Here is a 24,091-nt window from a genome sequence, read left to right on the forward strand (position 1 = left end):
CAGAAGATGATAGAAGCTTTCAGATTAGAGGTATGTCAAATTATATCATGCATGTTTTCATCTGTGCATTCATTTATTTTTATACCAGTTATCCCTGTTGAGATCATAAGAGCCTGTAGAGTTGATCTCAGGATGAGGTCTAAAAACATCACTTCTTCATAACCTTATTCAGAGGTGGGTAGTAACGCGCTACATTTACTTTGTTACATTTACTTGAGTAACATTTTGGAAAATATGTACTTTTTAAGTAAAATTAAAAGTGTGTACTTTTACTCTTACTTAAGTAAATTTCTAATAGAAAATCTGTACTTTTACTTCGTTGCATAACTTACATTGCGTGACGTTCCTTCGTTCCTTCATTTTAAAATATGCTTTTTTAAACGCGTTGTTTATTTCAAGGTTGTCGTCTCTTTTTACGGGCATTCCCGAGTGATCGATTCTTTTGAGTCGATTCTTTTGAAAGCATTAATTGAACAATGGGCAAAACCACTTGAATAGGCTAATGAATCAGTTCAAATGATTTGTTCAGTTGGCAGCACGATCTGAATCATCTGACGCATGATTACTCACTCCTCGTAGCGCGAAACTTAAGAACACGCAGAACACAAAGAGCGTTGGATGAAGTGGATATTAATCTATATCTATACAATCAAAACTGCAAATGTGTCATATTGTTTGCCAGCGATGATAACTGCCCGCCATATGCGCGCAATGTTCGTCAGACACAGCAACATGCGCGTTACCTGTCAGACACAGAGACGTGAGCCTGCAGAAATATACATTTGAAGAACAGAAGGAAGAAAACTTGTTGATGGGCGTGTGGTTCACCGTTTACTGTTTGTTTACAAGTAAGAGCGTTTCACAACACACACGTGACACAACACGAGAAAACATGAGCTTTGATCAAAAATGTGTATTTCATTGAAGAGAGCACTGCAGATGTTCTAGATCATCTTAGGAAATGCTCTGAGTTTAGTTAATGCTTTAGTTTGACATGCTCTATTATTCTAAATAAGTTGTGTCAACTACATTGACATCAGGACTAGATGAAATTTACAGAAATGCTCGTCTCTTCTGTGTTTGTCTATTCTTTAGTCTCTCTAGTATATTGCAAAGATATCTGCTTATGATAATTAAAAATATTGATTAAAATGTAATATTAAAATATTGGCGTTAATATTAATTTTATGTAGTAGGCCTATATAATCAGATACAAAGTAACTAAGTAACTAGCTACTTGAGTAGTTGTTTCATTGCATACTTTTTTACTTTTACTCAAGTAATTTTTAAAATAGTGACTTTTACTTTTACTTGAGTAACAATTTCTCTAGTTACTTGTACTTTTACTTGAGTAATGATTTTGGCTACTCTACCCACCTCTGACCTTATTAGTGCCACAATATTTAACATTCTTGATGAAAGAGCAACATAGTTCATTTATTGTTTGGGGGATTTTAGAGATTTATTTGCATTCTGATTCATCAGAGGTTGATGGTGATTCTCGTCTGGATGTCATAAACCAGAACAGCAACAGTAGCCACGCCCACTACAGCAGAGACGACCAATCGGATCACAGTTTCAATGAAACCACAAGTGTGAACAACAACTAAAAAAGACATAAAACAGACATTTCATTAAACATTAAAGAACAAACGAGGACTTTGACAATGAGTAGCAAAAGCAAAAACCTTCAGACGTGTGACAGAGTTGAGTGATGTGTAGATGTTGTGTGTGGTTTGTGATGGGATTGTTGACCACACATCTGTATGTGTTTGTGTCCTGATATTCCACCTTCAGAGGTAGAGAGAGTCTGATGTTGAGATCAGACACACTGATGCTGGACAATAAACTCTTTCCTTTGTACCAGGAGACGCTCACATCATGTGACACATTCACCACTGAACACAACACACAACAACATGATGATGAAGATGATGAAGAACATTGAGAAGAGACTCTGGAGATGACGGGAACAGACAGACGAGCTGAAAAACAATTGCCAAAGTAAATGAACATCAACCAGTTTCCCTACTTTAACTTTTTCCCTTGTTAACACTAATGATTGAAACTTGAAGGAAACTGACCAACTGTAATTCTGAACTCACCATAGACGATAACTCTGAATATGACTTTATCTAGCTTTGCATTTCTGGTGAAGGTTACTTGATAGCGTCCAGTGTGTTGAGTTGTGATGTTTGTGATGATGAGAGATCCAGTCTGAGCATCTATCTCTACATGATTCTTCAATCTCTCATTAATAAATGGTTTAATATTGTCTTTGTATATTGTAGCTATGATCTCATCTGGACTCTCAACACCAAATGTCCACTCAGTTCCTTCATCTGTGTGTAGTTCAGTAATATGAGTGTGTAGAGTGACAGAATCTCCCTCCGTCACTGATATTAATGTGTTTATTTGAACAGCACCAAACACACCTGAAAGAAAACAATACAGCAATTAAAAGATTTATGAAACACAGCATATCACATATCAGTTAATAAAGCTTTTGTGTAAAAACACAGACAGACATGAATGAGAAAATAACCCATATCAAGAAAAAATCACTTACTGTCTAAATGCCGCAAACACACACAGAGAAGAACTATTAGACGACTCATTTCCGCTAGAAACGACGATGTCTGCAAACGCGTTTGTGCGCCCCGGCACAGCCGCTCGCGTGAACGCGCACACGCGTGCGCTTCAACGTTTCGTCTCTGACGTGCGTAAACCATGAAGAGACCAAGGGAACGTCTTTAACTCATAGAAGACTTTGAGAGGACACTTATATGTCGACAGCACAACATCTGGTCTTCATCAAAAGCGATGGAGTCCAAATTAAGATTTAAAATGTAGTTTTAAGCGTCCGAGTAAATCGCTGTGAGAAATTGTTAATACATCTGCTCAGACTGACCAGCCATGAGCTTTAATCACTGTTATATTCGTTATATGATATATCTAGTTATATTATAGAAGTTATAGGTTAATAAAGCGTTCAGAGTTTTTATATTCCTGTTGCATGGGTTCGATTTCTAGAGAACACAGATATAAATATAACGCAATGTAAGTAGGATAAACTAACTATGGATAAAACCTAAATGCAAATAAAAATGCATAAATGTCAATGCAAATAAACTGCTCTTAAAAAATGTTCCACTACAATATCAGATATGTAGGCCTGCTTTAAGACATTATAGACGCCAATGGGTTTGGCCTCTGACCTGTGATACTTTGGCTGTTTTAAAACATCAGTGTTGTTGAACTTTAAGCAATGTGCATATAGGAATGAAACAGAAGCATTTCCCCATAAAACTACACACGCAAACCAACCACAAACACACATTAATATACGAGCTGTTTGTCCACTGGACAGATGACCACATGTGTGATGAGACCACAGCAGTTTCACTTTGACTCACTCATCTGTGACCCGTGTCACACTTATTCTACATCATTAAAAAACATGAGACCTTCCCAAAGTCTGATTCAAATAACATTTCATATTCCTGTTAACATATTTCTGTGTGTGAAGATTATTTGTAGCTTTTGGATGATGTTTAACAGTGATTGTTTGTTCATCATTGAATGTGCCTGATCAGTTATTTTTTTACATCTACTGAGTCTCCTTCACACATTCAGTAGGATTGATGGTGTTTGTATGTGTTTGTGGTTGAGAATTAACTGAAGCATTCACTTCCTGATGATAGAAAAGCGTATGTATGCTAAAAGGTTCCATATACATGCACACACATGAAATGTGTTAGTTCTAAAAACAAATAAGTAGTGAAAATAAATTGTAACAATTTATCAAGCAATTTTTATTATAACAAGAGAAATCATTTCAAAGAAGCTTTACAGAACATCATATTGTAATGTTTATTTCTAAGTGATAAAAAAACACATTACATGTGCCAAACAAAAGATAAGTGATGCAACTTTGTTTAAACTCCATAGGACGATAAGGAAAAAGTCTAGTTATTTAATGAAGAAAAAGTTTAAACTTAAAGGTCCAGTGTATGACATTTAGCGGCATCTAGCGGTGAGGTTGTGAATTGCAACCAGCGGCCAGTGGCTGACACAGAACTACGATGTCGTCCGGTTTTCACTTCTTTGCCGAAGGAGATAACGTATTTATGAAACGCGTTCTGTAGAGCAGTTTGTCTGTTTAGGGCTTCTGTAGAAACAACATGATGAATGAAATGTAAGAAGACCAGCGGTGTATGTAGATAGAAATAGATCATTCTAAGATAATAAAAACAGAATGTACAGCTCTGAACACATAGTCATGTTTATAATATTGCATTTCTGTCAATATACATCCTCCAAAAATATGGAGCCTTTAAATGACAAATATACTTGACAAAAGAGCAAAAAGTTAAAAAAATTCAAGAGATTTATTTACATTCTGATTCATCAGAGGTCGATGGTGATTCTCTTCTGGATCTGATGTCATAAACCAGAACAGCAACAGTAGCCACGCCCACTACAGCAGAGACGACCAATCGAATTACAGCTTCGGTAAAACCACAACGGAGGACACCAACTGAAAGAACGAAACGAAAGAAAAGCTTGTTTTAAATTTAATTTCAACCTTGTAGCAACTGTATATCAACATACAAGAACACTGTACAATCTAAAGCAAAATACATTGAAAAGAGTAACATCACATGACTCACCTGCAGACGTGTGACAGAGTTGAGTGATGTGTAGATGTTGTGTGTGGTTTGTGATGGGATTGTTGACCACACATCTGTATGTGTTTGTGTCCTGATATTCCACCTCCAGAGGTAGAGAGAGTCTGATGTTGAGATCAGACACACTGATGCTGGACAATAAACTCTTTCCTTTGTACCAGGAGACGCTCACATCATGTGACACATTCACCACTGAACACAACACACAACAACATGATGATGAAGATGATGAAGAACATTGAGAAGAGTCTCTGGAGATGACGGGAACAGGCAGACGAGCTGGAAAACATTTAGTCAATAAAGTAAACAATCAACTAATCAAATGCCTTAATTGAACACTTTACATTGCATTAACTTTTTTCTTTTTAACACCATCTTGAAATTTGAAGGAAACTGACCAACTGTAATTCTGAACTCACCATGGACGATAACTCTGTAAATGAAGTTAACTAGCTTTGCGTTGGTGATGGTCACTTGATAAAGTCCAGTGTGTTGAGTTGTGATGTTTGTGATGATGAGAGATCCAGTCTGAGCATCTATCTCTACATGATTCTTCAATCTCTCATTAATAGATGATGACGTCATATTGTCTTTGTAGATTGTAGCTATAATCTCATCTGGACTCTGAACACCAAATGTCCACTCAACATCTTCATCTGTGTGTAGTTCAGTAATATTAATGTGTAGAGTGACAGAATGTCCCTCCGTCACTGATATTAATGTGTTTATTTGATCCGTCTGAGCACCAAACAAACCTGCAGGACAAGTAATAGAATACACACATTATTGACATTATAGGGTTTAATAAAACACGACTAACATATCACAAATCAGTAAATAAAGCTTTATGTGAGGCCTGAAAAAACACAGACATGAAGTAAAATATACTTCATAACATGAATCCACATTCATATAAGAATCTTGTGAGCGGCGTCTGTTTGCTGTGCAAGAACTGAATGTGTGAAAACCTCAAAATGTCACCTGCCAGTCGAATGCCACAAACACGACAGCAGAAACACTGTCACACCAATCATCTTCTGACACATGCTCACGCTTTATTCCCTTCGTAAACTATTATTAAGTTACAAAGAAAAATGATTTTTACAAAACAACAGTCACTAGAGAGTTTTATTGTGGGTGTGTTTATGCAGTAGATTGACAGTTTGCCCTCCTCCCTCATTCACATACACACCACTCACAGATATAAACATGAATGTAATGAAAACACACAAATATCAATAAACCTGGGATATTTTGATGATGATTTGTATAGTGTATAAAATGTGTATTTAAAAGCATGTGAATGAAGCCAAAACCTCGGTTACTTTTGGCATGACATCTACACATGGACAAGGACACAATGACACAGAGAATCTGCTAGACGTCCACACACAGACACAGCACACGCTTATTTCCAGTGGACATTTCTGTACAAATAAGAATTTAAAATTTGGGTCAAGTCTACATGATGTGTTTCTCTATATAGTGCCAAGCCATTATATTATTAGACCACACAATTATTTTTGACGTGCATGTGTTTGTGTGCGTGTGTTGTTTCCATTGAAAACCACAATCAACTCAACAATCCATGTAAACCTTCACCTCCATCTGTGGTCAGAACATCACTTCACCACAGCGGGACATTCTGTCTCTTAGATTCCAAGTTAACAAATCTAATACAATTTCAATACACTTTAGAGTTCGTACAATCTGAATGCATTTTTTAAACGTCATGTAAACGCTTTAGTTTGACTGAATTTACATAAACACTCATTTATTAACCCGTGTTTTATTGAATTATTAGCCCGTTGTAAGTAGAACGAACTCATTTAACCAAATCTGTCCTCAGGTCAATAAATAAATGTTGCATCTCAAACAGATCTGTGAGTCACCTGCAGTTTCCTCTATCGAACACTAGAGGTCTCCATTACACAGAGTTCTGTTTTGTTTCGTCATTGTCTAGCTGTTCGGTTTACTTTTTGTAAATTTCCATTGTTATTTTAGTAACATCACTAGGACTATATATCACATAAAATATCTTAATTTATATATTTATTTAACATCTTTATTTATTTTTTACATTTTAATATATTTCTGTATTTATTTATTCATTGTATTATATTTATTTATTGATTTGGCAAATCCCGATTTAAAGGGAGCATCACTAAAGCCCTACACACTTAGAAGAGAGCATGTGAAGTCAACATTCAAGGGTGCGGTGGGGCATTTCTATAAAACAGCTGCTTATCGCCGGTAAGATACATTTGCAAACAAATAATATTTTTTTTAACTTATTAGATATTTAAATGCATTTAATTGTTATTTCGTGTGGCACTTGGTAAAAACAAACAAACATAAAAAGGGGTAGTTTTTCATTTTAAAAATGAATTGGGAGGACGCCACACATGGATCACGTGACCGTCTCAAACGACTTCCCTGTAGTGACCAGGAACATATATTTTTATTGTTAAAGTATGTTTGTTCGTAAATATGTATATTTAATGTTCATATGCATTAACAAAGACCTTTTACTTACCACACAAAACCATTTAAATCTTGAAAGAAAGAGAGCGAGAGAGATCTGTTTATGTTGTTCTGTGTTCGATTGCTCTTCCTTCTGTGATCGATCATCTGTGTTCTACTGTTTGATCTTCACTGCTTGCACTTTCCCCAGAGAGACAATTCATTATGTAATATTAACATTATTATATTATATTATTATACATGTGTAACAGATTTATTATGGTTGTGTAATTTTCATTCAAAATCCCCTTCTTTTCTGATGGATTTATGTTATTGTTTCTTTGTTCTTTATTAGATTGTTATAATATGTTAAAGGGTTATAAGGGTTAATATGTTTTGTTTTAAATTGAAATGTATATATATATATTTTTTTTAAGATTTACAAAAGGCAGTGCGTTGTCACTTTAAGATGATGTACTCCACTGGCGCGTGTCGCTCAGATCACTTCCTGTTGAGACGAGAGGAGTTTATCTCGTGGCTGAACGAGCCATATAATGCGAATATTGTTGACGTTTAACAATATATCGTGAATTAAATATGTTCTTGTTTCGTTAGACATACTTTGCACAGCGGGATTATAAAAATGTTTATGACAGATTGTGACTGTATTAGAGATTAGCGCCTGTTAGCATGCTTTGCTAACTCTTCGTTTGCCAACGGGCTGACGTAAATACAGAGACCAACCAACACATGTTCACAATTTATATTCTCTGTTTATGCAGGTATGTTGTCACTTCATGTACAGTCATTATGTGAGGCATATTATGTTTGTCTTGTTAGCCTTATGTTTAGAAGTTTGAAACGATGTATAATGTTTTTACTCGCTCAGATCACTTCCGGTTGAGTCGAGATTATCTCGTGGCTGAACGAGCCATATAATGAGTGATGTAAATACAGAGACCTACCAAACACGTGTTCACTATTTATATTCCCTGTTTATTCAGAAAATAAACGATGCTGAGCAGTCAGAGGCATGACGTGTCTTTATTAAAAAACTTCAACGCAACGCAGATGTGATTCCTGTCATAAGGGAATCGTTACACATGCAGATAAATTCAATATAAATGTATTTGGTGAATACTTAGGTTTCGTATACATATTTTTGATTCCTGTCATAAGGGAATCGTTACACATGCAGATAAATTCAATATAAATGTATTTGGTGAATACTTAGGTTTCGTATACATATTTTGGCTCGCTGCTTAATCGTGTCAACACACATAGAAACACAGAAGGAGAGCCAGGGGATTGATTGTTAAAAGAGTCCATTTATTTTTCATTAACACTAAAGAAGTTCAGTTGTGTTACAAAGGAGGCGCTAAGGTGACATCTAGTGGCCACCTGGGGAGGCGCCGAAACGGTTTGATCATGTGACGATGAAATCTGCGTCATCAGTGGTGTCGTTCGTCTTGCAGACATCTTCTAGAGGTCTATCTGACAGCAGACGTCTCAGTGATGTAGGGCAGATGACCAGATGTCTTGCAGATGAAAATGCAGACATCAAATAGATGTCTGCCAGATGTACGTGTGCTATCAGGGGGCGACCACTAACTGACACACACACACACACACACACAATATAGACGATCTCAGGTTTTACACACAGTGATGACAAACAAGCGAAAATCAACCACACCTCTCCACCTCCTGTACACTTTAGTCACGATACGTTTCTTTAAGTGCTGTGAAACATCATTAATGCAACACTTCTGATGTGTTTGGATCACGTTTAGTTTTTTTCAGTCTTGTAGAGAGTTATTATTTCACAACAGAAAATGCTTCACACATCTCTTGTGTTGTGCTTGTGGACTCTGATCGGTAAGTTGACTTTATTTCTATATTTGCTTCTGTAATACTTGTTAGTTTTTAATCACCCGCACAAGGGGCACAAATAACATTAAAAGAATAACTTATTACACATTCTTCAAAATACATTTTACAGCAAAATCTATTATGAATGCAACTCGTCCTTGATAGACTTCAGGTCACAAAGACGGATGGCCTTCGATCAATAAATAAACTTTGATCAGTTGATCAAACGCTTTAGTTTATAGTTTGCAGTTCTTCACAGGAAGTGATGAAATCCAACTCAATGCTTAAAGATATTCTGAATAAAGAATATGTGAACTTCTGTAAACACAAAACAAGTAAATATTCTCTGATGAGCCTTCTTAAAAATGACCTCTAGAGGAATAAACAATAAAACAACAATAAAACCCTCTGAATAAACAAGTAAACAACAATAAAACCCTCTGAATAAACAAGTAAACCCTCTGAATAAAGCAGTAAGTTCATTCATGTGTGTGTGATTCAGTGGAACTCTTTCTGCTTCTCTTCACGTCACTTTAAATTGTTCTTTTGTGAACGCGCATGATGTTGGTTTTAAAGTTAAATCTCTGTACCGAATGAATTTGTTGAAAGTTAATCTAAAATGAAGGTCCTGTACAACAAATATACATTAAATCTCAGCGTGGATTTTGTTCTGCATAGGATTCTGTACATCACCGTTTGTGTACATTGGTTATTGTTAGTTAGTTAGTTAGAGATGCTTGTAAAGTTCATTGTGTGTGTGTTTCACTGATGTGCTCTCTGTGGTGCTGAATTCAGCTGTTGGTGTGTTCGCAATGTTTTTTAGACATACCCCAGATAGCACATGTACATCTGTAATACGTCTACTAAAGATCTGGAGATCTGGAAAACATCTGCTGTGTAAAAACATCTGCTAAAGAGCTGTTGTACATCCATTCTAAATCCTACACATCTGACAGACGTCTTCTAGAGGTCTATATGACATCTGACAGCAGACGTCTCAGTGATGTAGGACAGATGAGCAAACAGCATCTGACAGATGTCTTGCAGATGAAAATGCAGACATCAAATAGATGTCTGCCACATGTGCGTGTGCTATCAGGGGTGGTTTTGCATGTAGTCCTCATACATGCCATTTATGATGGAAGTAAACATATTGTAACATGTTACACTAACATGTGAGTTGGGGGGGCACTACACTGTGTTAATCAGGGCCTGCTCTCTACACATGAAACCACAAACATTCACACATCTCTTGCAGACGCAAACACTTGATTCACTCACAGCCGTGTGGCATCAGCGTATGAAGAGACACACGAGTCTGGATCATCCATAAACATGACATCGTGCTCATGAGAGTACTTGTGTCTTCATCTTTAAAAGAAGTCAAGTGTAAACGTGTGGTGTGTGAGAGCCGGTGCTTTAACAGACATGTCACGGCCTTCAGCGTCTGTCAGTAAAGCAGCACACGTGACGTTTACACGCTACACGCCTCTCACACCTCCAACTCTCTTCAACATCCGCCTCATTTACTCTCACACTTCTTCAGTGTGTCAATGTGTGTGTTTGTGTTGTTCAGGTGTGTTTGTGTTTGTGTTGTTCAGGTGTGTTTGTGTTGTTCAGATGTGTTTGTGTTGTTCAGGTGTGTTTGGTGATGAAGTGAAGTCAGTGTCAGTGATGGAGGGACATTCTGTTACTCTACACACTCATCTACAGAGATATGATCTGATCGAGTGGAGGTTTGGTGTTCAGGGTTCAGTTATAGCTAAACTGAACAGAGAAGCAAAAACAAAACCATTTATTAATGAGAGATTGAAGAATCATGTAGAGATAGATGCTCAGACTGGATCTCTCATCATCACAAACATCACAACTCAACACACTGGACTTTATACAGCTGAGATCATTGAAAATACTTTTCAAAACAAACACTTCAATGTTACTGTATATGGTGAGATGAGAAATATTATAATCACTCTTCCAAATATTCTGATCATTGTAATATTCAAACTGCAATTGTTTTTCAGCTCGTCTGTCTGTTCCCGTCATCTCCAGAGTCTCTTCTCAATGTTCTTCATCATCTTCATCATCATGTTGTTGTGTGTTGTGTTCAGTGGTGAATGTGTCACATGATGTGAGCGTCTCCTGGTACAAAGGAAAGAGTTTATTGTCCAGCATCAGTGTGTCTGATCTCAACATCAGACTCTCTCTACCTCTGGAGGTGGAATATCAGGACACAAACACATACAGATGTGTGGTCAACAATCTCATCACAAACCACACACAACATCTACACATCACTCATGTCTGTCACACGTCTGCAGGTGAGTCATGTGATGTTTACAGTTGTTTACTTTTAAGTTTTTCAGATGCAAAAGTGTATTTAAAATACAAACATCTCTTTCATTTCTTCAGTTTGTGTCAGCTGTTGTGGGTTTACTGAAGCTGTGATCCGATTGGTCGTCTCTGCTCTGGTGGGCGTGGCTGGTGTTGCTATTCTGGTTTATGACATCAAATCCAGACAAGAATCACCATTGACCTCAAATGATTCAGCTATTCAAAAACAAGAATGATCTTTTTCAATAATATTTGTGAATCAAAAAGGATCGTCTTCATTAAAACATCTATTACCTATCGTCTAATCAAAATTTTTTTTTTAATTTCTTAATGTTGCCGCTCAGTTTTTTTGTGTTTGAAAGCTCAAACATTATAGTATTGAGTCTTCTATACCTGATCTTCTTATCCTAAATGTGTCAGACGTAATAATAAACAACAATCAATGGTGAAGAAACACTAAATGATGTTTTATTAACAATGTTTGGGAGGAGCACATGCAAATCATTACGCAGCTGCCAGCCATTAGCCATTACGTCTTCAGTCCTATCAAATCAAGAGCAAACCCCATAAATAATTAAATCGCCTTACCTCCTTCACTCTACATTTTTGCAGTATCCAAGCAACATGTCTGAGAACGAAAACTCCTCCAGCAGGGAAACCTCGTCCGCCCAGGATTTCCAAGCAAACCCAGCCGCCACGCAAAGCACCGGCGCTAGCCAAGATGCTACAACCAAGGCCGTGGATACACCAGACGTCGAGGGAACCATACATCCTCTCCTCCGCCATCCAGGGGTTCAAAGTCTCCAGCGTCCTCCTACTTTTCGGCTCACCATTCGGTTCCGGAAATAAACAAGTGGACCGTCCGAAGCCTCAGACAGGCCCTGTCTAACGCCGACGTCCCGTTTTCCAGAAGGCTAAATAAAGCAGAGCTGTATAACCTGTACGCAGCCAGCCAGACAGGAGAGCCACTCGCCAAACCTCCGCCTCCTCCAAAAGCCGGAAGAACCAGCCGGGTCCGCAGCAGCACGCTTCCACAGCTCGACCACCCAAAAATCACCAGGAAGAGACGCCGGTCCCCAAGCCGACACAGGAGAGCTTCGGCAAGCTTGGGCCGCGCCCAAGATCCAGAAGACCCCAGCTCTCAACCTTATCCAGGCTCTTCCGGGTCCCACACCTCTACCGGCGACCTGCGAGTAGCACACAATTGCCAGCGGCCCTCTCTCTCCCACCATCTTCTACTCTTCCCCCTGTCAATTCTTTCCCAGGCCACTGGCCCGCAGCCCCAAAACCAACTGCTAGCGTGAGGCTGCCTCCGCTACCGGCACAGGCGCAGGCCCAGGCCTACACTTCTTTCTCTTTTCCTGCCATCTCAGCTCCCGTAGCCGCCCAAGCGTGAGGCTGCCTCCGCTCACGGCTCCAGCACACACCCTTTCCAGCTCTCGCACTACCTTCACTCTATCCTCCTCTGCATCCTTGCCCATCCCACCGAACGCTCTAGTCCTGGAACCTCTTCCACTGTGCCTCCCCAGCAGGGGCCTTTATCTGTATTTCCCACAGACCTCTATATCCGTACCTCACAGAGGCCCGCAGAAGCCAATCCTCTTCCAGAGGCCTCAGCTCTACTCCAAGCAACAGCCAGCAACTCTCCGGCCTCAAGATCTGCTATGTTTTGGGGGCCAATAACGCCTTGGCTGCTGTCCTGCGCTAGTTGCATCTTTGGGTGAAGCGCTTCTGGAAAGAATTCCCGACCCCAGAGCCCTCTCCCTGGACAGCAAGCCAAAATACAATATACATTCTATGATTAACCAAACTACCACCCATTTAATTATTTGCTAAGGCGAACTCGTGAATAAGCAACCATCAGCCAAAATCTAGTAATGACATAAAATGAGTAAATAAACCTCATCGTGGTACCTGAGTCAAGTCACATTTGAACAGAACAAAAATGCGTGTGGTTTTTATCATGTAGAATGGATGTGACACAGGTCACAGATCAGTGAGTCAAAGTGAAACTGCTGTGGTCTCATCACACGTGTGGTCTCATCTATAAAATGGACAAACACTTTCTTCCTAAGAGCGCGTCTGTATTATAATGTTCATGTGGTTGGTTTGCGTGTGTAGTTTTCTGCTGAAAGATTTCCACTCATCAACTTTCCAAATGCACTTTATACATATATATACTCAAAACTCATCAACATAAGTTTCAAACAGACACTGAAGTGTCAAAGGTCAAACTAAACTCTCACCCATAACGGCTTACACGTATACATTCAGATTACATCAGATATTTGAATGCATATGTCAGAGGTTTGTTTGTAAAAACCTTAAATTCATCACGTGTTAAAGTCAAAATGAAATCATACGCTTTTATATACATGGTTGACCTTAGGATAACAAACAAGATTTAGAAGATGTGATTGTGATCTTGACTCTCATAGTATTTATTTACCCTACTATGGCAGTAAATGGGGGATGAGATCTGTTTGGTTACTGACATTCTTACAAATATCTTCTGTTGTGTTTATCAGAGCAAAGACATTTATACAGGTTTGAAACAATCTGAGAGAGAGTAAATGATGACAGAATTTCCATTTCTGGGTGAACTGTCCCTTTAATGTAGATTAGATTAGATTAGATTCAATTCAATTTATTGTCATTGCACATGTACAAGTACAAGGCAACGAAATGTGACCTCTGCATTTAACCCATCCAGAGAGTAGTGAACACACGTACCCCCGGAGCAGTGGGCAGCTATCACTACAGCGCCCGGGGAGAAAGTAGGGGTAAGGTGCCTTGCTCAAGGGCACCTCAGTCGTTACCCGCCGGCCCTGGGAATCGAACCGGCAACCTTCTGGTCATCAGTCCAACTCTAACCATTAGGCCACAACTGCCCTATTTAATGTAAGAGATGCGCCTATAGTTGATTCTTAAAGATGGCTAAAGATTCAGCTGATTGTGCAGAGGTGGGCAGATCTCTCTTCTACCAGTGAGGAACAGTGCTAAAAGTTGCATGAAAGTGATTTTGTGCCTTTTGGGGATACACCACAAGACATTGCTCGCCTTAATGTTGCACAGCAGGTTTGTTTTTTACTTTTGGCCAGCCAAACCCCTTTGACCCTAAATTAAATAAATACAGACAATTTACATGGGACATTTTGAACTTCAAATTTTTTAAATTTGTGTTTAAGTTTTTATTAGTAGTATTTTACGTAACTATTGGTATTATTAAACATTTACTATCAAACTTTTTTTAAATAATGGAAGCAACTTGTTCATTGGTAGACATATAGGCTGCGTCTGAAAGCCCTAAATGACGGCCTGCAGAGGCAGCAATAGAGGGTATGCATTGACGCTCCCTTGAGTGGTAAAACTAAGGCAAAATGGCTGCATTCAATAGGAGGAACAAAAAACGGGACTAAAACACGCAATTATTTGCTGAAACTACAAGCAGCTGGACTCGACGGTGATCCTTACGACTACCTTATGACTTACAAAGGAATCAGGTGTTCTTAGACGGCTCTCACTAAATCCTTTGTGTTTCGTGTCAGATCTGTGGGCGTGGCTTGTTGGTTTTGACTAAATCTTTGGTGTTTCAAGTCTTAAGAAACCTTTACCCTAACCCACACCCTAACCCTAACCTTACACTAACCATCTAAACTACCTATGATTGTTAAAATTGACGAAAAAACACGTTTGGGTGATGACGTCAGACTCGAAACACCAAGGATTTAATGAGAGCCGTTCTTAGACACTCAAATGTTGCGCGGAATTGAGTTTCCGGTTCCGCGTTCCGGCGTGTTCACGTGACGACACGTGCATACCCTCAATTCAAGGCAGGAAGGCATCAAGGCACGTCTGAATCCAATGTTTTCTTTACTTCCTGTCTCCTGAGATGTCTCCATAAGGTCGATTTTTGAAGGCAGTATAGATATATCCTTCGCTGCCTTCAATGTCCCACAATTCAAAGCGTGTGCTCGTGCAGGGAATGTGATCAAGTTCAAAAAAATAAAATGGCGGCTAAGAAAGTGGCGAGAGCAGTTTTGTGTAAATAAAGTTCTATTTTCTCTTTTTATAACTTTTGATTGCATTTCTAGCGAGAAATTATAATTCCGTTACGCTGCCTCTGAAGGCTGTCCGAATGTGTTTCTCAGAGCTGCCTTCATGCCCAAACTCTGCCTCTGAAGTCATTGCCTCATGTGGCAGCGAGGCAACAAGTGCCATAGTGTACCTCACGAATCTCCTGTATTTCCGTCTCGAACCACAAAGCCTCGTTGGGTCAGCTGAGATCACAATTAGCTCAACGCAGACAGTACTTTAAAACAAAGTATGGGTGTGAACAAAAACAAACAGGGTGTGAAATAAACAGTGTAGTCCAGAAGTAGAGCAGCACTCAGAAATGATCTGCAGGGAAACGAGAGAAGTGTGTGGAAAAGAATACAGTTTTATTCATACGGTGAGTAATGTAGAGTTAAGTTAGACGAGCGCGCCCTCGTGTGGTGGGAGCGGGTGCATGTCTTTTTACTGTTAAAGGGACAAGTTCACCCAAAAATGACGATTCTGTCATCATTTACTCACCTACTATGGGAGTCAAAATCTGTCTGGTTATAAGCATTCTTCCAAATATCTTTCTCTGTGTTCATCAGAACAAAGACATTTATACAGATTTGGAACGACTCGAAGGTGAGGAAATGATGACTGAATTTTCATTTTTGGGTGAAAAACTAAATGTCTTGTGTAATATTGTTTTATGGTAAAAATGATGGAAAGATGATTTTGAATGAAATAACTTTTGGACAGTTGACCGTAAAAGTTTCAATAGTAATGTATTCTGCAGTAACAACAGTACTGAAAGTGTAGTTATTTTTATGAATGTCTGGATCTGTGATGATCGCAGCTGCACTTCTGATCTTCTGCATCTGCAGGAAACACAGACAAACACAACAACACGGTAAATGTTTGACATGTTTCTCAGAATTGACAACAGTAAAAACAGACCATCCTATTCAAAGGTTTACACACACCTAACATTGAAATGTGCTGTGTTGTTTGTGAATCAGGATTAGTTTTATTTTGTAATAGGCTAGTTGTTTATGGGTCTCTTAAATGTTGAGATTCAGTTGAAAAGATGATTCTCAACATCATACGGTCACTGCTAGATGCATGTGAAGAACTGAGCCTGTCAATCGGGTGTAAAACCAGCCGCTACTATAATAAAATGTCAACCAAATGGGCTGCTGACAATAAATTATTTACAATATTATGTGCAATATTAACACTATACCGTAAAATTTAACTGAGGTGTCCTTGAGCAAGGCACCTGACCCCTACTTGCTCCCCGGGCGCTGCAGTGATAGCTGCCCACTGCTCCGGGTGTGCGTGTGTTCACTACTCTCTGGATGGGTTAAATGCAGAGGTCACATTTCGTTGCCTTGTACTTGTACATGTGCAGTGACAATAAATTGAATCTAAATCTAAATATCTATCTAATGAACACAATTAGTGTCAATACTGATATATTGAGACAATCCTATGCAAGACCTGAAAGATAATCAGACAGCAACATAAGATCTCATTCATATCTCAGACTCATGAACAACGATCACAAAACATAAAGAATGTTCCATCTGTTATGTGAAACTATACATGTTACTATGATGTATAGCTTTACATGTAAAGAAAGTGTTACAGATATTAAACATGTTTCACATGATTATAGAAACAGTTCAGACTGGTGAAGAGGAGATCACTTATGCAGATCCAACATTCTGTAAAAGACGTGCACATCAACCGTGAGATCATTCATGACGTGTGTGCTTCACATTTACATGCATGTGTATGTAATGATCCATTCTAATGTCATGAGAAGAGGCTTTGTTTCGAAATGCAAGTACCAGTATCAGTAAATCGATATGTTTCAAGTGCATATAGACAGTTTCATCTTAACAACATTAACAACCGTTACTGCGCATGCGCACTTCTGTGACCCCAACTGAACTTCCGGTACACGTTCACAAACAATAGAGCGACTGTAGATTAATTCTGATAACAATCAAAAGAAACCGAGCAGAAGCGTTTTTTGTTTTTCTAGTATGTTGAATTTAGACTGCGATACCAAGCTCAACCGCTAGATGTCAGTGTGCCATACGGTTTCTTTAAATGCGACCAAACTACAGGACCCATTCAAATTGTTTATTTAATAAAATTGACATTCAACAAAATTCAACAAATCGTTTATGAAATACAATTATTATACAGTAATATAATAATATACATTAATATTAACATAAATGGAATAAAATGTAAATAGTTATATTATTAGACACTAGCCAAACACAAACCGGAAGTAAACTGCAGGGTCATGTGCGCATGCGTCTGATGAAACGGTCTAACATAACATATCTCTTACCTTCGTGTTGTGGGTAAAATAATTTGGAGATCTAAGGTGTTTTATTACTCCACACAATCTACACACTGTGGTCCACAGCAGTCTATGTGTGTAGGATGTAGCTGTTCTCTGTGGAGCTCATGCACTGAGCATCTCCTTCATCTGTTGTTTTGGGTCAAATTCCATGCAGGTATTCAACACTGATCCTTCTGCACAGGCAACTGAAAGAGTCATAGCCTATATATGAAATACATAAAAACAATAGAAGAGAAGAGAAATCACCCTGCATGTACAGCAATCATAGAAAAGCTTTCATGTAGTGTAGAGCGTTGATTCCCAGGGAATTCATAAACCTATAAAACTTATAGACTGTGTATGTGCATTCAAATGTATATTTATTAAAAGATGCGATTTAATAAAATGAAACAATTTATATTTGATCATCTTCATTGAATTTGCATAAATGTTCTGTTGTCATTTGAACAAGCAGCTTGTTGAGATGACTCGATCCCATCTGTTCTGACCTCTCATTGGCTGCTGTTTTCTTCATTCTCTTCACACGTNATTTCCCCTTAACATCACCTGAAGCCTTTGACTGGGTTCGAGACCCATTTAGCTCATCTGCAATGGATAAAGCAAATGGACTGTCGCTGCAGCAACAAGAGCAGCTCACTGAAATGAGACAGGACCGTGGTGTGAAGATGACATTCAGTGACCTACCTCTGGACAGTTTCTGGTTGACTGCTGCCAAAGAGTACCCAGTCATTGCAGACAGTGCAATCTCAGTGTTGTTATCTTTTTCCACAACCTACTTATGTGAGCTCAGCTTTTCCAGTTTGACTTATATAAAGTCAAACTGTAGTTTGTACATTGATGTACATTGATGTCGTTTTCTATGTCATTTCTATCTCCATGTCTGTTTGGTTTTGATCTGTAGCCTATTATATAAATATATTTTTTTAAATAATTAAAAAAAAACGCTGTGTTGAACAAATCAATAGAAAACTCTTTAGACTTTAACACCAGAACAAGAAGCAAAACCTATAGCGCAGAAAATGTTATTTATTTATGATGCGCTCTGGAAAAAAGAACAGAAAATAATAATTATTCATGAATATTGAATGGGCTACCTATTGTTCGGATTTGAATGCTGAACTGTTTCTGATTTGTAAGATTAATCATTATATCAGTATAATTGAGGATTAATCTTAATTAGGCCATTTAGGGGATGCATTATGTATTTCTCGTTATTTTAATTTGATAAACAGGAAATTTGATACCTGTTTTGGAGAGTTACATGATATTGCAACAGCGCGTGTTATTCATACGCATTTCATTCATGAGAATGGGCTCGTTTTACAGTGGTTGATTAAGCATTTAATTTATAAGTTAATTTATTATAACGGGCACACTAGGAATCTAAGAATGCGTTATCCCAGGTCTGCAAAAGCCAAATGCGGGACTGGTTATCCCTCCCTGCAAACTAATTTCAGGGATGTAGTAGCCCCTAACCCCACACGTGACAGCTGCATCCAGTGGCGAATCAAGCGCACAGTCGTCTCTTTATTTATTATAAATGCCATGAACATAAATGCACATCAGAAGTTATGTTTAAATTGCACGGTTTACTGAAATATAGTCCGTATGTCAATCAGTTAAAAAACTCTAGAGCAGCTTTAGATAAAAATGTTTATTGTATTAGGCTACATACAGTATATTTCAAACAATTTCATTCCAGAAACCACCTAAACAGGTTTATTTCTAGAGCCACCAAAATACTTTTAAATTGAATATGGTGAAAATACACATTAATTATTTCTAGTAAAGTGTAGGCCTAAAACTTGATTTTTCATTATATGAATGAAACGTAAGATTAATTCCATTACCAAAATAGGCCTACACAAGATATCGAAACTTATTGCAACTGGATTTTTTAGTCACCGCAATGGCCAAGTGACACAGTGTGTTCCCACTAGCTAATCTCACTTGCATGGCACGAAATCTACTGGTATTTCCTCAAACATAAACACAGCTGAGGGCCCATATTTATAAAAAGTCTCAGAAATGTTCTTAAGGATGTGATTTAAGTGCCAAAAAAAATCTTTGTAAAAGTATGACTTGTAGCAGACCTTTTCAAGAAGTGAAGCAGTGATTGTAAATTATTTTACATTCATTCTGGTCAAAGGTAAACAATTATTGGCCAAGTAAAATTTACGTCAAACATATAATGACAATTTATAAATTGACCTGTACAATTTTGCTGGAAATTTCACTTAAACTCCTTTTGACATCAACCCATTTAAAGATAAGTCCGTAAAATAACTTACATAGTTTACTAACTTTACTACATTAATAAATGCCATTAACTGACATTCAAATTTACATTAAATCAAGCAATGTTTCTATTCCAATTATACATTGACTAGTAGCAGACTGTGAGTCTTGGATTTTACTTGCGTTTTATTTTCTGCGCATTTTATATTCTGAGTCTGATGTTCTCTGTGCGTGTCTGCCTGGTCCTCGACCCACTGTACCTGTGGTTGATTATGTTCCGGGTTCTGCGATTTTGTTGAGTAAATAATAACACTATAGCATCATATATAGGGGTAATGTAATAAGGGGTTCCCAAACACAGGTATAATCAAAGGTAGGCTATCTCATGGCACACATTTTAAATAGAAAATAGGGAAACAACACACATTCACTCCTAGTTTTTATTTTTCTTGTCATGAATGAATATGTTTAATTTCAATATCAAAATACCTCATTGTAGGGCTGCACAATAATGGCATACTTGTTTATCTCATTCCTCTTGATATTGTAAGTGTGATTAATAATGTTGATTATATTTTAATGTTTTAATAAACGCGGCCATAAGCTACATGCTTCGCACTGTAAATGCGCCGCTTGCGCGTGTCCAAGCAATAAACGTGTGAACAAGTAATTGTCAGTTACTGGAATAAACTTTTTTAATGCATCGCAGCAAGTGGCTTTACGTGACCCTAAGCGTCTGCTAAATTACTACATGTTGCACTCAGACTGTTCTTAGCCCTTCCCGTTACCAACTGCAAGGGCGAGAGATCTGTTCATGTTACACTAACATGCAAGTTGGAGGGGGGCATTTTAAATATGGTCACCCTAGGGCACTACACTGTGTTAATCCGGGCCTGCTTTAGAGCCTTCGTAGCACGCTAAGAGACAACATTATCGGGAAATGAAGCCCTGTTGTATTTAACATTTTATTTTTTGATCACAGCACAGGATATTGGTTATACGGGTAGTTGAAGAATAAATTGGTTAAATTTACATTCTTTTATATTATTAATATTTATGTTTATCATATAAAATAACATAACAGGGATTTTATCATATAAAATAGCATAAGAGAAATTTATCTTCGTTCTTAGGTTTTTTCCTTAATTTTGGCATCACACCATAGGACAAATTTGCATATTAATCAACTGTTTTATTTTTTCCCCTTAAAAGACTTTGTTTAATGATTATTGATTTAATCATTAAATTAAGCGTATCATTGCCATGTTTTAATGAAATAACTATAACAGCCAACAGGAAAGTGTAGCTCAAATAAAATATCAGTAGGGTCTGCATTGCTGGATGTGACTCTTATTTTGACAACGGAGCCGCTAAGGTTTACGCGTCTAACAGGATAACGATGAGCTGTACGACACGCAGTTCAGCTTCTCGCCGATCTACACTCACGATAGCACAAGGTCCAGCTTCTAGTCAGCTCCCCTCGATGCGTGTCTAATATTTTTAATTATCAACTAATAAAGAAAAAGACCACGAGAATACAACTTTTCAACCTTCCCCGCAGTTATGCTCCATTCCTCCTTCCGCTCGCCACCACTTTTACCCCCCAGAAAAACCTTTTCAAAATAAAAGTCCTTACACGCCTCCACATGTAGTCACGACTAAACGGATGAAATAAAATAATCGTCCTGTCTGTGTTTATGTAACCGGTCCCACTTGCACCGCTCTGCGCGGGCCTCGATCCGGCGATAGTCCGGATGGGAGACGGGCGCTCTAACGAGGAGGCTAAAGACCGCAGTCTCTAGCGTCTGTCGCTAGGGGAGTGAGGTTTACACACTGCACAGCTCTTCACTAGCTGGCCTCTGTTACATTTAGCCAACATGAGTTCAATCTCCATTACATAGGCCTACACCTGTCATAATAAAGTATAAAACGCATGCTGCAAGAAGTCTAAAGTGTGCTTACACGGGGTTGGGGTTTCTTCTAGTAGCATACCGCTGAAAAAAAAACTGCCGAAAAAAAAACTGCAAAAGAAGAAGAAATGCGGAAAACGTGATTCAAAACAGCATATGGATGAACTTTGTTCAAGTCTCGGAAAAAAAGAGAAACGCTGATAAACGTTGTTCAAAACAACAGGAGGAAGACTTTGTTACCCAGCTAACAATTTTTGGTTCCCAGAACGTTCCCCTAACGTTATTTTCTAAGGTTCGTTTTTGGTTCTCCAGGAAGGTTTTCTGGGAACCACAAACTAACCTTAGGGGAACGTTACACTAACGTTTTATTTCCGTAAAGATAACCAAAAACAAACCTTAAAAAAACTTTCTGGGAACCAGAAACTAACGTTAGGGGAACGTTCCCAGAACGTTAGCCTAAAATATTTTTCTCGGTCCGTTTACACGTCAGTAATGAATACATCCATGCTGTGTTTTTATCCATCGCTTGTCTAACGTTAATCTAATTAAAATAAGTAAACTGCATCATCCCACACAATATGGAGGATGAAATCAATGCATTAGATTATTCTTTTAGCCTAATAATTCCTTTTTCATTACTGAAGTAGCCTAATTTTCGATTTAAACAGCACAGTATATCATTTCTAATAAAACCACACTGTGTGTAGGCCTACCTCAACATCAGACATTATAGATATCGAAATAAAATAACCAATGACTTCATCACAATATTTAAAGCAGATTTTTATTAACAGAAGAATAAACATTTAATTATCTTCAGGCTAACAGTATTCTTGTCTCACCACAGAAGTATAGCGCGGCTCCGTCTTTAGATATAACAATCAAAAGCCCTGAGTTTCAGTCCTTACATCATGGTCTGTTGATTTAGATGTGTCAAATCAATCGAACATCACGAAAATATAAGTCTACTCTCAAATCTGTAAGGCTTTAAATAAAAAATAAAATAAATAAACCGCTAAACTAATGTGTTAGTCGGTGAGGTAAAACGAAATGACCGTTGATTTTTAAATGACGGGAGTGCGCGACAGAGCGGAGAATGCACGTGCTCGAGCGCACACACATACAGTAACAGACAACCTGTCACGCCAGAAGGATGGGAGTCAAATGCAGGGTCACAAAAAGCTGTAATGGCAGACAACAGAATCTTACGACAGAATAATAGCAAACAGTAGTCAACAGGGGAATGGGCTTGAGCGCTCGGCCGGGGAAATGGGAAGGGAAAACACAAAAGTCTGGGTGAGGCCGTAGGGCCCAACTCACGGAGAGAGTCACGAGAAGTTCAGCAACACAAGCCCCAGTGGAGGGGAACTGGTAATCCGCTGGAACTACCCCGGAGGAAGAATCTGGTAAATCCACTTGAACAACCCCGGAGGAGATGGATCCTCAAAGGGTGAAGATCCTTCAGTCGTTAACCAGCAGGGAAACCAAGGCCAGCGGCGCAACGATCTGCGTGAGAATGGGACACCAAGCAGGGTGCAAAAGAGACTGGAGCCTAGACAGACAGCACAAGTTAGCCAAGAATCTAACTGGACAAGACAAGACTCGACTAGAAATATACAAGACCAGTAGTCAGGTGAACTAGAAAAACTAACGGACTGACAAGGAACCTAGGAATTCTGTAAGAATAAGAAGGGAGAGAGGAGATTAGCGAGAGTGGAGTGGGGTGTGATTAGCAGAAGTAGAAACTGGTGTGCGGTGATGAGTGGATAACAAGGGAGGCGGGGCACCCAAAAGTAGAGACCGAGCACGTGTAGAACTGTCAAAAAAGGTATGTCCCATGTGCTCGGCGGGAAGAAACATAAACAAGACAAAAATAAGCAGGTGCTCAGACCCGGGACCTGACACAACCACACTAAAGAAATACACATGGATATAGATGATTGTATTTTCATTTAGCTTAACTAGTTTATTATTTTCAGCCATTAAAGGGCACATTTATTAATTTCATTTGGTTTTCAATGTGATCTTATGATTTATGTATTGCACATGTCACTGACGTTTACCAGTTTTGACTATTTTTACCATAAAAAATAGCCAAAAAAAGAACCATCAGGGAACGTTACTTTCTGGTTATTTTCTGGTTGCAAAAAACCCCCAGAAAA

General features: G+C 38.5%; 3 protein-coding genes across 5 annotated transcripts; 1 reads left to right on the top strand and 2 right to left on the bottom strand.

The window, feature by feature from the left end:
* Window positions 1–862: 862 nt before the first annotated feature.
* LOC130549051 (uncharacterized) lies at window positions 863–3,006 on the bottom strand. The gene is made up of 4 exons (XM_057326197.1): window positions 2,570–3,006; window positions 2,106–2,435; window positions 1,689–1,985; window positions 863–1,606 (listed from the first exon to the last, which is right to left on the bottom strand). Exons 1-4 carry the CDS (start codon window positions 2,730–2,732, stop codon window positions 1,482–1,484), a joined length of 915 nt encoding a protein of 304 aa, XP_057182180.1. The 5' UTR covers window positions 2,733–3,006; the 3' UTR covers window positions 863–1,481.
* An 802-nt stretch (window positions 3,007–3,808) lies between these two features.
* On the bottom strand, window positions 3,809–7,302 carry LOC130549059 (natural killer cell receptor 2B4-like). Of its 2 annotated transcripts, XM_057326210.1 has the most exons (5): window positions 7,228–7,302; window positions 5,111–5,446; window positions 4,674–4,970; window positions 4,400–4,540; window positions 3,809–4,171 (listed from the first exon to the last, which is right to left on the bottom strand). In XM_057326210.1, coding segments are annotated over exons 1-5 (789 nt in total). In that variant the 5' UTR covers window positions 7,241–7,302; the 3' UTR covers window positions 3,809–4,169. The 2 variants fall into 2 exon arrangements, with proteins under 2 accessions (XP_057182193.1, XP_057182192.1); XM_057326209.1 differs by having other exon boundaries at window positions 3,809–4,540.
* Window positions 7,303–7,664: 362 nt separating this feature from the next.
* LOC130549058 (uncharacterized) lies at window positions 7,665–13,282 on the top strand. 2 transcript variants are annotated; one of them, XM_057326207.1, is made up of 5 exons: window positions 7,665–7,936; window positions 8,630–9,032; window positions 10,666–10,974; window positions 11,051–11,347; window positions 11,439–13,282. In XM_057326207.1, exons 2-5 carry the CDS (start codon window positions 8,990–8,992, stop codon window positions 11,594–11,596), a joined length of 807 nt encoding a protein of 268 aa, XP_057182190.1. In that variant the 5' UTR covers window positions 7,665–7,936; window positions 8,630–8,989; the 3' UTR covers window positions 11,597–13,282. The 2 variants fall into 2 exon arrangements, with proteins under 2 accessions (XP_057182190.1, XP_057182191.1); XM_057326208.1 differs by lacking the exon at window positions 8,630–9,032 and having other exon boundaries at window positions 11,439–13,281.
* The last annotated feature ends 10,809 nt before the right edge of the window (window positions 13,283–24,091 follow it).

Source organism: Triplophysa rosa, linkage group LG25, assembly GCF_024868665.1.
Source record: "Triplophysa rosa linkage group LG25, Trosa_1v2, whole genome shotgun sequence".
NCBI lineage: Eukaryota > Metazoa > Chordata > Actinopteri > Cypriniformes > Nemacheilidae > Triplophysa > Triplophysa rosa.